At 36.9% G+C, this 16,940-nt stretch overlaps 1 protein-coding gene across 1 annotated transcript in view; it reads right to left on the reverse strand.

Annotated features, from left to right (window-relative positions):
- Positions 1-16,940, reverse strand: part of LOC109050369 (triple functional domain protein-like) — a 97,282-nt gene that overhangs the window by 32,796 nt on the left and 47,546 nt on the right. The window contains 9 exon segments of the mRNA XM_042777022.1: positions 1,294-1,463; positions 2,125-2,316; positions 3,274-3,396; positions 4,782-5,012; positions 5,243-5,374; positions 6,914-7,105; positions 9,770-9,892; positions 10,729-11,271; positions 14,494-14,686. Of these exon segments, the coding sequence (XP_042632956.1) occupies positions 1,294-1,463; positions 2,125-2,316; positions 3,274-3,396; positions 4,782-5,012; positions 5,243-5,374; positions 6,914-7,105; positions 9,770-9,892; positions 10,729-11,271; positions 14,494-14,686 (1,899 nt within the window).

The raw sequence follows: 16,940 nt of genomic DNA on the forward strand, positions 1-16,940 counted from the left end.
ATATTTTTTTCTGGTGTCCAATCTTTCTTTTCTGGAACATGTCAATCAAACATTAAATGTTTCCTCAAAACTCTAAATCAGTTTTTATAAAATTACTATTATTATGTTATGAAAATAAGTCATTTGGGATGCATCAAAACCATTCCTTAAGCCCCGAATATCTTGTTATTTTGCAGTATTGTGCAGCCCACTGCAGTAGTGCTGGTAGTCAGGGATTCAGAGTTGTACTGATGAAATGTGGCAGAGCTGAACACGTGAGAGGGACTGGAAGCGGAGCGGTGAGTTTGCCCTGAGGGGGCTGAGAGACTCCACTCCAAACAGCCTCTGGTGCTCTCTCCTTCTCCTTCGCCTGCTTAACTTTCTGTTCAAGCATCTATCTTTACTGAATCTCATCCTTCACATTCCTCTGCTGCTACAGCACTTCCCACATGCAGATTATACATGTGACCAACTGGTAACACTAGCACATCTGCACAGTCACTCTCCAAGTTACGGTAATGTAAAGAGTACAGCATTCCAAATGCAAAGTGGATGCTGGAGGATGGATGGGGCTTAAACCATCCAAAGGTTTGGTCAACTGAGAATGACTAATGGTTTGCTTGAGTACAAAAACACTGCTGAATAGAATTCCGATTCCACTTAACAATTCCATTAACGATTATTCTAGTACTTAAAGAGTAATTGGTCCTAAATATATAAAAAAAAAAACATACTTTTGGGTAATATGCTGTAATTTTTTTTTTTTACTGAAGTAACATTATTACAGCAAATTATGTCCTAAATGTGTATGATTAATATTTACAATGAAAGTCCTCTGTAACCACATAAGATGGTTCTTGATTCATATCGATTTGGACACAATGAAATGGCCAGTGTCTCAGAAAAGAATCACTTTGAACGATTCAAGAAATGAGTCGTTTGACTGATTCAAGCCTAGCACCGATGCCTGAGCATTTTTGACTGATTCACTAAAATGAACTAGTTCAGTTATTTGTTTCTAAGTGGGGCTACACAGGTTGTATTGTTTGTGAGGAACTGCTGAAGATGCCGCAACAGAAAGATTACATTTATTGTCTGTGCATTATTTGGTGGAACCCGGTTTTTCACTCCAGGCTTCCGACTGCAAACTTAAAGCTCCTAGGTGGCTCCTTGGTGTGCTAAGATTTCAAAAGGTGGCTTTCACACTAATCCAACACTTAAATGGAATCAAACACACTGAAATAAGAAAGCAATTTAAAGGATTCGTTGCAGGAGGAGACATGAAAGGGAAGGACAGATGAGAAGATTGTGCACCTGAGTTGTTGAATGAGATCCTCTCCTTCTTTAATGACATTTACAGTGAATTGCAGTGTGGTCTGCTGCTGCTGCCCAAAACGCTTGATCAGGTCCTGAACGGCCTCCACCGACTCGGCATACACATCATCCAACAATTCCTTCTGCAACTCCTCCAGCCACGTCCACAGCTATGCGCAATAGACACATACATTAATCACTTCATACTTTGCTCAGAAAGCTCTAAATATTTCTCTATAGCTCTATAATTAAGCAATTTGCACATTCATCTCATATTTAATTTAGTTTCTAACGATCTGATATTGAGTGTTAATTTATCCACAACTTTGAATGACCAACTAATCTGACATGATTTGGACTCTACTAGAATTATACAATTATCGTTCACTTGAAATTTCTTATGGTGCACACATATATAACAAATAAGCATGCTAAATATTTTAAATCATTTTATGGCTCAAAAATCACAGCAGTCACCAAAAAACCTTCCCATTATGTATAAAAACAGCAACATTGCTCAGAGCAGGCAATTTGAGGCCTCAGGCGAATTGTTTTGAAGTTTATAACTGAGGTGAATTTGTAACAAAAGCGGTACTTTGATGGATGTGGGGGAGATGCTCTCCAGAGGTGCTTTAAAGACATGAATTTGAAGACAACGAATTTAACTTTCCTGAGAGGATTTTAACATGCTGACAGTTTAACATATGCTGAAGCTGTCCCGAGAGGCTGTGTCTTTTGATTGAACCCTTTTTTTGTAGGACTGCAAAAAATATTCAAGGTACTATTTTTTTTTTAATTTAGACTAAATTAAAGAACTCAACTAGTTCTTACCTCCTTAACATGGGTGTGGAAAGCCACTGACATGTCTAGCAAGACTTTTCGCTGCTCCACGCGCCTTACAAAGTCCTGGATCCGGTCCTCCAGCTGATGGGCGGCCTGATAGATCTCCTCTGGGTCACACTCGCCTGTCTGGGCCAATTGCTCTGCAGCTTCAAGCAGTTTATCAGCATTTGTGTATGTATTCTAATAAAGAGGAGACACACATGGTCTATGACTATGATGATAGGAACTCACTACTCCAATAGTTCTGCCACAAAGACCAGTCATGATCACATAAAATCAAATAAAATCATTTACATAAGGTTACAAATAACCTGTGGACTAGACTACTAGCAGCGATCAGTTATATCACTGTTTTACTAATTTCACGCTATATGGATTACTTAATCTGATTCCAAAAATTATGTACTTTTAAATGTAAATTATATTACATTTTAAAATGCTTATAGTAAGGTCACAATTACTTTTTATGGATTACAAGATAACACATTATTCATACATTATTTTTAATTTAATATTTCAATCATTTATGTTCACGCTTTTCTGAGGTCAGTTTATGGACAAAAAATAAATAAATAAATAAATCTACTTTTAGTGTTCAAATATTGTTTTTATATTAAAACAATTTATTATTTGTTTAAGCTAAATTATTCTGATATTAATTTCAACAACTCACAAAGCCCCTGCAGTTCCTTCACAAACCCCAGTTTAGGAAACCTTGACATTAAATTGCACTCGGTCTTGTTGATAATAAAGGATAGAATATATATATATTTTTCTTTCTTGTATTTTTATAATCAACAAAATGTTCCTATTCAAAACTGTGATAAACACATTTTTTAAAATAATAGAGTAATAGAGTAATCAAAAAGTAGTCAGAATGTATTACCTAATATGTGTAATCTAATAGATTACATTACTAACTACAATTTTCATCAAGTAATTTGTAATCAATAACACAATACAGTTTAATCTACACAGCACTGTTAAAAATGGGTAGTTGGGCAAAACCTTGTGTGTTATATTATGTTTAGTGATTCCTTATCAGCTGTGCTTTAGACTTAATTTATGCATGGAAGAATACAGAGAAGCTTGCTCAAATAAAACCTGAGGGGAAGGGGAGATTTTAGAGAGGTGAACCTGTGCAACTTCCTCAAAGTCTTCATGACGTTTCTGCAGGGCTCGAGCGCGATGCAGAGATTTCCCCACTCCTGTGTGTTTGCTGAGAAACGCCTCACCGTGGTTCTCAATCCAGTCAAGAACCTACTCACACACACACAATGCACACAAGGGGAAAATTTTTTATTAATTTGTGAAACAGCAGCAGAGCTGTCCAGTCCTTCTCTAGGTGAGAATGTGTCCTGTCAGATAAATTTTACAGTAATGGGAGTCAAACAAGGTACCATGACAGGTGATACTGCAGGGTCCAAGACAGAAAAAAATATGCAGAAAGGTGTCGTTCACAGTCTAGCTCTCCCTTCTCTGCCTCTCTTCGCATCCCCAGCACATGAATAGTGGTTTCCATGGCAACACTTTCCCTCAGCCACAAAATTAGCCGTTCTGCATTCTCCTGGTCGAATACCTCGCTGCAGAAAACCTCAATCTCTGCACCAATAAACTGGCCCTAAACCTCTGAACACAATGTATAATAGAGAGAGATTCCTAGTATAACGTTATGGCAGCGACTTATCCTTGACTTTAAATTATGCATGACTATTTCTGTTTGTGTGTAAACAATTATAATCCCCGAGAACTTAAGCCAAGATGCTGCGGCGGTGTTTTCTCTCCTGTATTAAAGGCAGTGGTAACAGTAATTACATGCTAAACTAAAGCCTGCCCAGAAGTATGAATTTGTAAATCTTAAAAAAGAGAAAGTCTGCTGCACATTGCAGTACACTGAGGGATATAAAAAGTACTGGTACTACTTCAGTACCAAGTTGATATTGAAACAACTATACTAGTATTCCTTTTGTTTACTGTTTATCAATGTATTTATTTTAATTATTGATATTTATTTTAGTAACTAAAAAAATATTTTCTTCTTATATATTATTTTTTTTTTCAAAAATGAATTTATTTTTATTATGAAATATGAATTATTATTGAAAATTATTGAATAATTATATGGGAAATCTTTATTGTTTTTTTTTTTTTACTTAAAGATACATGCCATTATAATTCATTTATTTTGATATAAAGTAAAAAATCACTTTGTAAGTATTACCAAAATTATAATGAAAATAAATAGTTTTTGATATAAAGAAAAAAATCACTTTGTAAGTATTACCAAAATTATAATGAAAATAAATAGTTTTGTCATGTATGAAAATTAGTATCAAAAATCAGGAAATCTCACTGATATTAACTACTGAAATTTTATGTTAGAGACAGTTACTTTGGTAACACGGCTCAGTTGCCTGTGGTGTCTTTCCAGCTATTCATGCAGAATCTACTTTCTTTCTTTTGTAGTACCCTCTCATATCATTTCCTCCCATTGTATCATCTTGATTCTTTTTCAATTGTCCCCCAAGGGTGTTATGAAATGCCACGTGCAGTTCTCACTACCACACCTCCACACACGTGTATCTAGTGGGGTATTTTCAGTTGAATGAATATGTGTACTGTATGTGTATGTGAGTGCATTTTACCTGCTGAACGTCTTGCTGGAATACACACAGCTGCAGACGTTGGTGCAGCCGGACCTTACGGTGCTGCCAGATGTTCTCCAGCTGCCTCTGGTGATGCAGAACCTCATGGATAATGTCCAAAACATGGTGCACCGCCTTGGAGTAATTGGCAGAAGCCGTCAGCGAATCAGCGCTGCCAGGGGTCAAAGGGCGCTGTAGTTTGTCCAATAAGGCTTTTCCGTCTTGGCTCACCTGGAAATGAGTGGGATGATGAGAAATCAATTGTACAAACCTATTAGTCTAAATTAATTTGTACTGTTATATGCATAGCAACTCTTAATAGCACTATATTTTATAATGACCTAAAATTGCCACTTTAGCTGTGCCTGTAATTGCTTTAATCTGCTAGTGCCATTTACTTTGGGATCAGTTCCCTTAAACGGTTTTTCAATTTAGTGATTTCGAGACGCATAACTTTGTACCTCAGAGTAGGCAGCGGTGATCTGCTCATACAAGCCTTGGTGATGGTGGATGGCGTCTTCCAGGTCCTGTAGCTCAGAGGGCAGATCCACCTCCCCGCATGCTTTACACCATGAGTCCACATTACTCATATACTGTAGAAAGACACAGATACACACACATTTAGAGAATAACAATAATATCATCTCTGAAACCCCTTATAATAAAAGCTGTGATGTACAGTAATGTACACTTCAGAAACCGTAATGAACAACCACAAGGTAATAGACTGGATCTGAAAGTGCCAAGAAGACTAAAATTGATCATATTATTCTATTGTAAATAAGGTATTTATTTGATGTAATTCTATTTAGTGCAGAATATATTCAGGCTATTAGCAGAATATAACACTGCGTCTACACTGTGCAGGGATTAGGAAAATTAATTCCGAGACCTTAAAACAGAATGTACTTTAAAAATTCACTTTAAGGGATTAAAGTAGATGTTGAAACCCTAAAACAGAACCCCTAAATAAAAATCATTAAAATTCATTCCGAGACCTTAAAACAGAATGTACTTTAAAAATTCACTTTAAAATAAAGGCAAGTTCTAAATTGTACATCTCATAACTCTCATCACAATGTTGTACAATATGTGTATATTTGATTGTATATTCCACTATATTATGTCCATATAGACCTCTGACATCAAAAGAAATGGAATGAATTAAAACTAATAAGGGCAAATGCAGGACATGGTGAGAGACGTGCTTCATACGCCGCACTCTGAAAGTCAATTCAAATCAAATCAAATCGTCTTTCATCTCATCTCACTCTTCCTCACAGATGAAGAGCACAACGGGGTTGAGCATCTGGTTCCTCAACTTCCTCAAACAGAATCTCATGCATGAGGACCGCCGAAACCAGATTTCGTTGTGATTGGCAGTTGTGGTGATGCTTAAAGGAATAGAAATCTCTGGAAAAGAGATCGTTGTCGATATAGCATCTCACTGAAAACACTGCATGTGTGAGAGGAATATTTTATCAGGGAAAAAGCTTCACCTGTCCTCTCTACTGCGCTCTCTCAAATATCATGCTTTTCCAACATTTTCAAATGAATGTTATTTCACTTTCAGGACAGAGGGAATATTGACAATCCAAATAAAAGGCTTGATTATTAAAAACAACCTCTCATTACATTTCATTATATTATATGTTCACTATAATTGTTTCACTCAATATTTCTCTATTCTATGTATTTTATGCTTAGTGTATTGTGCTGTTAGCTTAGCAACATGCTACCGTCAAACTCCATTTAAATCAATTGCGCATGCTGTGCAGAGTGCTATGTAAGTTTGCATGTGATGCTGTCATCTGTTTAAAGCCTTACGAGTTTCCACTTATGAGGTTTCATGAGCTTAGAAGACAGTTCACTACGTCTTAAGACAGATCTTGTATTTGCTTTCCTGAATTTATCTTGTCTTTAAGTTTCTTGCTAATGCTTTATTTGGTATTCTAAATAAATCAAAGCCAAAGTCTGATAATCACTCACTTTTAACAGCATGTGATATCCATTCCTCTTTTCTCTCGCTCCAGAAGTAATTAGGAAAAATCACACATACACTGATCTCTCTTCTGAGCCCTCATTGTTATCAGTTATCATTATGAGTAGATGTTGCAAGTGTTCGCTCTAACCTGGTCGCATTTCTGGTGGAAAGTAGCAGACATCTCCAGCAGGGCGCTCCTCTCGTCCAGCGCAGCAGCAAAGGCTTTCCACTCCTGCTCCAGCTGACCTGAGATCTGTTTGATCTGCTGGGATGCATAGTGGCCCGCCTCCAGCAGACGGTTCCCCACCGTCATGATGCGGTTTATGTTTACGTAAACATTCTGCGGGAGATGAAAAAAAATTACTACCAAACACAATCACAGCACAAAACGATTCATCGTTAAGTTTTTTAGTGTTTTATTTTTCATTTATTCAGACAGCTTGTATAGAAATGTGTTGCCTATAACATAAAACAAATTATCAGCTACATGGTATCAACCAGAAACTGATGTCCTTTCACAATATCACATTTGTCCTTTCAAATCTGATGCTTTCCTGACTTTCACAAAACACTATCACATTTTGAATAACTGCTTTCAAACTGACTGTTCACAAAACACTGCTATTAGAAAACAACATTAAAAATCAAATCAAACACCATATAATATATTTAAAACAAAAAATCAGTAATATGAACAACAGTACTTACTAAATTCTTAAAAAATAACAAAAAACAAAAAATAAGTTTGAACAGGAATAACAAAATTCAAAACCTGAGCTCAAAACCTGCTCAGCTGTGAAAATGAATGACAAAATAAAATCTATATAATTGAGTTTATTTAGAATATATTTAATTATCCACAACATAATTTAATATCACCTTGTGAGTGCAGTTAAACAGTTTATGATTCCTTGTATGCAGTAAACACAGTTTATGTTTTTTTCTCAAGTAACCCTTTCAGAAATCATTAGTTTATTTTTTTATTATTAGAAGAAATTAAAGGGATACTCCATTTATTGGTACACCCCCAAAATGAAAATTTTGTCATTAAAAGTCACCCTACCCCTCATGTCGTTCCAAACCAAATCTCAGTAAAAATTTTTTTGTTTGTCCTCTCAGAACACAATTTGAAGATTTTTGGATGAAAAGACGGGAGGCCTGTGACTGTCCCATAGGGGGCCTGCCAAATAAATAATAGAGTCAACGTCCAGTAAAGGTAAGAAAGTCGTCGTCAGAATACTCCATCTGCCACTGGGTTATAGTTATATTTGTTATATTATTTTATAAGTGACAAAGTTTTGTTGTTATTATGTCTGAACAAAAAAAGTAGACCTTTTTGTATCCTTGTGGCGCGGAAAGTGATACTTTTCGGGGTTATCAGGAGAAAAATACCCCAACAACGCATATGCTTCAGCACACAGTGATATAGGAAGACACACAGAGGCAGAACATGTTTGACAAAGGACAAAATTGTTGAAAATAAAGTTGTTATTTTTGTGTTTTCTCTCCAGTAACCCTCGCTTAAACAACTCTCCCAAAATGTTTGGGTCCGTAAGATTTTTTTAAAGAATTCTCCACCCCAAAATGAAAATTTTGTCATTACCTTACCCCCATGTCGTTCCAAAAAAAATTACCGGGAGGCCTGTGACTGTCCCATAGACTGCCAAGTAAATAACAGTGTCAAGGACCATAAAAGGTGAAAGTCATCATCAGAATACTCCATCTGCCATCAGACATGCAATCTGGGTTCACTTTTTGTATCCTTTGGCGCGGATGATGAAGAGCATACGCAGCACACGGTGATATGGAGAGACACAGAGGAGACTGTTAATTGTTCAATTTGTTATTTTTGTTTTCTTCGCTTACCGTCGCTTCATATAACCCAGATTGCACGTCTGATGGCAGATAGACAAGATGACCGTCATATCTCCTTGACACTGTTTTTACTTGGCATCCAGTCAAGGCCTCCCAGTTTTCATCCAAAATATATCTTAAATTGTGTTCCGAAGACAAAAAAAACTTTTACGGGTTTGGAACAACATGGGGGTAAGTGATTGATGACAAAATTTTCATTTTGGGGTGGAGTATCCTTTTAATACTTTTATTCATCAAGTGACAGTCAAGGCAAAAATGGCAGAGACATCATGGTCTCCACATAAAATATTAAAAAGCAAAACTGTTTTCAACACTGATACTAAGAAGAATAGTTTCTTTATCACCAAATCAGCATATTAGAATGATTTATGAAGGATCATGTGACAGTGAATACTGGAGTAATGATGCTGAAAATTCAGTTTTACCATCACAAGAATAAATTAAATTTTTAAATATATTGCAAACAGAAAACAATTGTAATAATATTTCACAATATTATTGTTTAACTGTACTTTTCATTTAATAAATGCAGCCTTTGTGAGACAAAACAAAAAAAAAAATTGAGAAAAACATTAAAAAAAAAACATACAGACCTCAAACTTTGGTAGTTTAATTAGGAGAAAAAAAAATCAGTGATGAACCATTAACCACATGGTTCTGGAAAATACCGTATATTGGCTTATAACATAAAAAGTAAATTAATGCTATCATTAAACTTTTATATCAACATCTGAAGACTTACCAGAGCTCAATATGCCTACATCCTCTTTCTGCCTCTTTAAACAGGAAGTGATCAATACTTCTCTGTACAGTAATGGGGCTTTTTAAAGGACGCCCCAACAGGGCCCACAACTGGTGGGCAGCCACCCAAACAGGAAGCACTTAGGTGGATCATGCTCTATGCTCCATCGCTGATTATATGATGAGTCACCATTACTGAATAAATGAAAACCATCACGCCATTACACTGCTTAAATGGAAGAAAAATCCTAGTCTAATCCTAATAAAAGAAATGGCTGTGCGCTTAGGTTTATGCTGTGTGGGCATTACAGGAAACAGGATTTACGTAGTGATGCAGTGACAGTGACATTTTTACTCGTTTGTTAAAATTCAATTGAAATCTTCTCACCATGCAGTTCATGGCAAAGTGGTTGTGCTGGGTCTGCAGCTCCATGGCGTGAGGGTGGTTGTTGCCGATCTCAGTGTATCCAGCCAGAAACAGCCCTTTGTTGTGCATGATCCAGTCAAACATCTGCAGAGAGACAACAATCACACACGTCAGGCACACATTTGACAGGAAGCAGGTTAAATGCATGTATGTGTGTGCTTGTAATGTAAGCATCCCGTTGGGAGCATGTTTCAGTATGTGCATTGTTGTGTACATACAGCTGAAATTGATAAAAATAGAAAAACATAAAAATGACCAGTTTCTCAGGAGCAAAGAATAGCTGCTGGTTTCCTAGCAACATGCAAATCTTCCACCCACTATGAGAAACATTGAGACGAATTAGTGAGAAACACAGGGGTTGCTTCAATTTAGAGCAGTGGTTCTCAATCAGGGGGACAGGGGCCCACTAGGGGGCCTCAAAAAACTTCCAAGGGGGCCACAGGATGACTTAAAAGTATTTAAAATAATAAATAGTTCAAATATTAAGATAATCTAAATAATCTAAATAAAAATTCTAAAAGAAAGATAAAGTCAAGATTTAATCTAAAATAATGTTCTTCCCTTCCCCTCAATAATAAGAACATATATTTCTTAAAATGTCTGGAATCACAAAATGAATTATGCTTAATTTACATAATATATAATATCAATCAAGTTATTTATTAACAATTTAATTCCTGTGATTGGATTTATAATGTATTTGTCTTGCCCTGTTTGCTTCCATTTTAAGTGCCTTTTTAACTGTCACCGCAATAGCCTTTTTTAAAGGATGAGTCAAAAATATTTTTGGTGGAAAACAACATTATGCCATAAATACTGTAAAAATACACACAGTGAAATCTGACAATATACAATATATAATACTTAGCAAGCAAAGCTGTAACTGCTTTATGTTTCTTGGATAAACAAGTGGATCTCACCTTTTCAGCATCCTGCTCGAAAAGCCTGAGTTGGAAACACTGATCCAGCTGCAGCTTGCGGACGTGCCAGGCCTGGTGCAGGTTCTGCCTGGTGCTGTGCAGTTTCTCCAGCAGGGCTGAAATACGGGGCACCAGGCCCTGGGTGTCAGCGTTGGGTTGTCCCTGCCCTTCCCTCTGCCCTGGCGGCACTGGCACAGTTCGGTTAGCGTAGCTCTCGCTGCTTTGAATCCTTTGCAGCAGCCTTTGGCCCTCATTGTCCACCTCCTCCACGGGAGCCTTCATCACCCTCTTCTTCAGCGCTGCATGCTCCTCTATCATGCGCCGGGCTCCCTCTAAGTCCTGTGGGAAGTCTTTACGTGTGACAGTTTCTTGCATCTCCTCCAGACGGGCGAGCAGGTGCCGAGCATTGCCCGTGAAGTCTTCGAAGGCCACGCGGATCTCGATCCACTCTTCATGGTTGTAGTCCAGGCTGCCCTCAAAGTCGGGGGTCAACTGGGATGGGTCCACCATCTTAGATAAGCCCTCCAGGGAAACCATGGTGGTCTGAAAGTGGGTGTAATGGAGGATTGGAAGGAACAGAAAAAGGAGAGCAAGAGTAGAGAGAAAGGATGTGGATGGAATATGAAAATTAATCGATATGCACAGTACTAGAATGCACAATATAACATCCAGTGCCCTAAATCCTACGTGAATTGATGCAGCCGTTCCTGAATCTGTTAATGACCAGCAAGGCGGGAGTGCTATTTTTAACCGGGGGCATAAATCTAATTTCATACAGGCATTCTGGGACCGCCTGAGGTCCAAACTACCTAGAGACAGACAGACTCCCAGCATGAAGCCTGAGGGCATCAGAAAGGGTGTTATCATCATCACCACCAACACTGCAGTAACACAAACCAGCTCTGAACCACCTGAAGCAGGAAAGAGCCTCGGGTAGTATGTAAATCTGTACAGAAATGTATATGCATGTATACAAAATTTGTAAAACTGTTAAAAGAATCAACTTTGGCTTATGCAATGCTCCAAGCATGCATTAAGTGTCTAGCAACAAATTCATGCTGAACGTGAAACCGTGGCAAATCATCCACATCCAATCAGAACATATCTGATGTTTAACGTCAATGTTTTTTTGACCAATGAGATTTCATGTTGGTCCACATCATTGCACAATAACGTTTTGTTTATTATAAGCACATGCTGCAGTCACATCATCTTCCACATTAATTGCTCAAGCTCTTTAAAGTCGAGTGGATTCTGATTGGCTGTCAATGTTTTTATTGCCCGTCAGCTGAGAAAATGGTTCTGTAAGTGAATACGATGATATTGTTTCTTCCGTCCCTTGTGAGAAAAGGGATTTAATGCAGCAGAAACAATCTATAAAATGTCCTGTCATCAGTCTGTTTGTTAATTTTTTCAGCATTTGCATCGATAACTGAAAATGGAATAAACATGAAGGTAGCTTTTGTCATTTTATTAGTTTTTTCTTTTTTTGTCATTTTGGTACTTCAACTTAAACATTTTATTTCAGAAATATTTTTTATTTCAGAGTTAGCTAACAATACTGATATGAGCACAAGTGTGTATCAATTCACTCTGTAACAGAATTAAGTCAGAAAAGTTACACTCTTCCTTTCATTTATTTCTGAACACTTTTTATTAGTCTGCTCTAACAGGACTAAAAAAAGTGTTATTCTTTCTACAAATGAAATGACTAGATGGGAGGACAGAAAAAAAAAAATGTGCATGAGTGGGCTTCATCAAAGCCGTGAAAGAGGAGAAAGCGGAGGTGTGGGTCTCTTTTGTGAATTCAAGGTAAATGTGGTCTAAACCTATTCATCAATTCAAGTCCTGCTGCCACACAGGCATCTGCAGCCTTTCACAGACACACGTCAACATGAGCACGCTGCCCATTAGTCCATTAACTGCAATGAGAATAATGTGAGTTATGGACTGCATTTGCTTTTTTTTGCCTTCTGCTCATTTGTTGTTCAGTGATTATGAGAAATGTGGCATGTCATGAGCAGTGGGCGAGATGAGAGCTTGCAGCCGTTCCTATGACAAATTCCTTGACCCAGCCCACCAGAAACATTTCATCATGTGTTCTGCTCAACACTTGTTTGGACTTACATGGACCACCAGATGGTAGGGAGTGCTTTAGATCCTCCCACTGTAATCCACACACAATATCACAGAAAAGCGGCCAAATAGGGCAAATTGGGGAATATATGCAACTGACACCGGTGATTGGCAGAATCGTAGGAATATCTCACTGACTTTCTAATACAATGTTATTTTAGTATTATTTATTATATTAATTATTGAATAATAATATCATGAAATAATATTAATTTATTATATTTATACTATTATAATATTTATTCATATTTTGAATAAGCTTTTATTTGAATTGTAACTGTGGTTTTGTAATTTAATTGTTATTGTTTTAAAAATATTTCTGTTTAGATTTATTTTTATTGCCGTTTTTCATGCAATAGGAACTGGAATAAATCACTGTCAGTGTGAACAGGGCTTTCTGAGTTCATATAATGTCAAAAATATTCTACTTTCCTTTACTGGAAAGCCCCATCTGACTGCTGTGGAGTCATGTAAACCCCTGAAAGGATATTTATTTGGTTAACTCTTCATATTTCAGTTACAAATATACTGTTACAAACACGGTTACCTGGTGCCCTTTATTTTTTCTTCAGTATTTCACATGAGAAAACTGATGTAGTGAAGAATCTACTGTTATTCACATCAAAGCCGCACATTGATCTTTTTGGTGTTATGAACGTTGCCATAGAAACAATTTCTGAGTCCAAAGACGTGACGTGAAGCTCAAAGCAGAATCTCATGGTTTTATTGTTTGTGTTTTTTACACGGTAATTCTGACATGACACCTGTAGGTGATAATGTCAATGTAACATACCAGATCCTGATTGGTCTTTATCAAATATATGCATTATCATGTTTTATTCATGGTGGTTTATCATTTGATCTAAAACATTATTCTCTTGCATAGGAAATTTGCCATAGGAAACATGAGCCATCATTTTTTGAATGCATGCACACACAAACAAATACACACACAAAAGCTTCTTCTCAAATAAAAACAAACTCCACTGCACTCAAATAAAAACAAAGCTTTCCACTCTGACGGATCTGGGGAGTGAAAACAAAGTTGCACCAACACCATGCAATCAAGCCAGCTCAATATATATAATAAATACAGAGAAATATGCCGAAAAAGCATTTCTGCTGCATCCACATTTACATTCATCTAGTCAACCCCCACACACACACACAAACAGAACATCAACACCCACACACTCCCACACGACCAGAGCTGCCTTCACATGCTCACACCAACACAGATCAGATGACACAGACAAACCGGCAGGTTATTAATTAGTAAGACGAAAAAAGCCATTTCACCTGGTATTTCAGAGAATTGCGGGAATAATCTACAATATCAGTAATCTGCAACCACTGAAATGCCTTAAATTCTTTCAAAATTAAAATCATGACCACAACCAAAAACACTGATTTTAACACTGTTCATATACACCTTCCAGGTTAAAAGAACAACACTAATCATAGTATATTAAAGCATGCAATAATCAAAACATGCAAAAAAATAAATAAAAAAAACTTAAAAATGTGAATATGCAGTGATGGACAGTGAGCTCTAACGGCAACAACATCCACCTCCAGCTACGCCTTTCAACACAACCTGACAAGTAAGAGACTGAAAGATGACCATACCTCAAACTCAAACTTGGAGCTGCCAAAGTTGGTTCTCTGTTTTTGCCAGAAGTTGTCTGGTTTGATGATGAGGGCGACGTGGATGCAGCAGGGAAACGATTCCTGCAGGATCTTCAGCAGAGGCTTGATGGAATCCCATTTGGAGCCACGCATGTCCACGATGACCGTGAAGCCATGTTTGCACACGTCCTCGCTGGAAGACAGGAAAAAAAAAAGAGAGAGAGAGAACAAAATATGAGCTTTAATCCGCTTTGTGTTACATAATCTATGGTGCATCCTCCTAGCTAAGAAACAAATGCAACCGCTGCACGAATGCAACTGGAGGAACTAAAAGGAGCTTACCCATTAAGCACAGCTGCATAATAGTTATCAAATGAGCACAAAACCTGCTTTCAGACAGCTGAAGGCCTTCAGTATCCAATCTGTCAGGGTTCTACCTGTCTTAAAAGCTTTGTGACACAACCTGCACTGCTGACCGCATCAGTCCATTACTCTGAAATCCAGAGCGCGTCTCGTGAGCTGTCAGTCAAACATCTGCCTGGCCGATTTCACATCAGAAAGTGTCTAATCGAGGAGCTGTTGGTAATGATGAGGTGTAGATGCACACACAGCCGTGTGCGACTGCGACACCGTTTTCCTCTCTCTCTCTCTTACTTTCTCCCTCCCTCTCCTGCTCACTGGCTTGCTCGCCCTCCCATTTTTCCCTGCTCTCCATCTCTAAAGATGACTGCTCCCTCTCTCTCTCTCTTTATCATGATACATCACTTCCCATCTTTCTGTTTGTCTTTTTTTTATCTCTAGGGGATTTGCTTTGTAACAGTGATCACTCTCTTTTGCTTTCTCTGGTGTGATTGTGTGGGTGCAGGGGACAGAGTTTGTGAGTGAGGATGATGATGAGGAGGAAGAGCTGTTGGCAGTGGTTGAACTGCGGCAGGTTCTTGATCGTGCCCACGCTGCCTTTCCCACCAACCACTCTTCCCATTGTGCCCCCTCTAAATCTCTGTTTCTATTCCCCTCCCATCAGTTAAAAGTATTGAGCGACTAAATTCATTGCAGTATTACTGGCTGAGGAATATGTTTTATTAAATATGCCAAATACGATGATATACCATCCAGTCATGCTGCTCTCAGCTATAAAATCCATTCTGAGAAGAGAAAGGGGTAAAACAGAAGTAAAGCGCTATATCTGCGTTTCTTTACTCAATCTGTCTGCTAATATCACATGATTTGTTTGCTCTCTCTACATTATCACTTTCTTTGCATCATTTCACCTTTCATTTTGTGGTGGAAATGACATTTTTTTGGAACAAAACAGTAGACTCCTATATCTTGCTAAGGATAATTTCATAGCTAGCATTTTATGCATCCTACATACACAAATCATATTTTCACAACTCTTTGCATAATTTGACAAAATTACAGCTTATGACACAAAAACACAACAGGTTCATTTTCTACACACATAACATGCCTCATATTTCATCTCAAGCATTACTATACCAACACTGGAGTGCATAGTGACTAAAACTATTAAGAAATAAGTTTTGTTGATTGAAATAAAGCTGAAATAAAATATAATTTAAAACTTAGATGGAAAAACTTAATTTTCTGTAAAGTAGCTTTGCAATGATTTGTATCGTAAAAAGCACTATACAAATAAACTTGAATTGAAAAAACAAACGAAAATGAGAAATAATGCAATGGCAACTAATTGAAATAAATTTTAATAAGGTACTAAATAAGGTACTAAATAAAAAAATTAAAATAAGGTACTAAAATTACTAAAATTGAATAATATAAAAAAATGAAAACTAATACAAATGACAAATCTACATAAAATTACTAAAAGAATACTGAAAATATAAAAATTTATATATTACTAAATACTACAAAAGTATATAAATAATACTTTAACACTCATCCACTGATGTCTGCTTGGTAACAAAGTAAACTAAACTTAAATGTTCACAATCTTTAATATATTTATTAGGTACAAAATTGTTAATCGTGGTGGAAAAGATCACAGATTGATAAATAGGTTTCCACACAATAAATATTTTTTATGTTTATATTAACTTGTTTTTTTAAGGGTATATTTTAATATGATTTGTATGCTTTTTCAAATTTCAAATCTGACTCTGGGACAAGAGTGAAACAATAAAATTGACAGATACAAGGATTTTATCAAAAATAAATGAAGGAATGATAAAATGTTTTACTGTGACCCTTATATAACGAAAGAATTTCAAAAAAATTCTCATATATATATATATATATATATATATATATATATAATGAAATGAATAAAAATCAACTCAATGGATAAAAGTGCCAGCACTTGAAGAAACACCCATTAAGGTCACAGTGTGCTCTGCTCTCTGTAGCTGCACTGTACCAGAGTTACCATCCTCATGCTCTGACTAACAGATGCTAAAAGCTCCGTAAAC

Source organism: Cyprinus carpio, chromosome A19 (assembly GCF_018340385.1).
Source record: "Cyprinus carpio isolate SPL01 chromosome A19, ASM1834038v1, whole genome shotgun sequence".
NCBI lineage: Eukaryota > Metazoa > Chordata > Actinopteri > Cypriniformes > Cyprinidae > Cyprinus > Cyprinus carpio.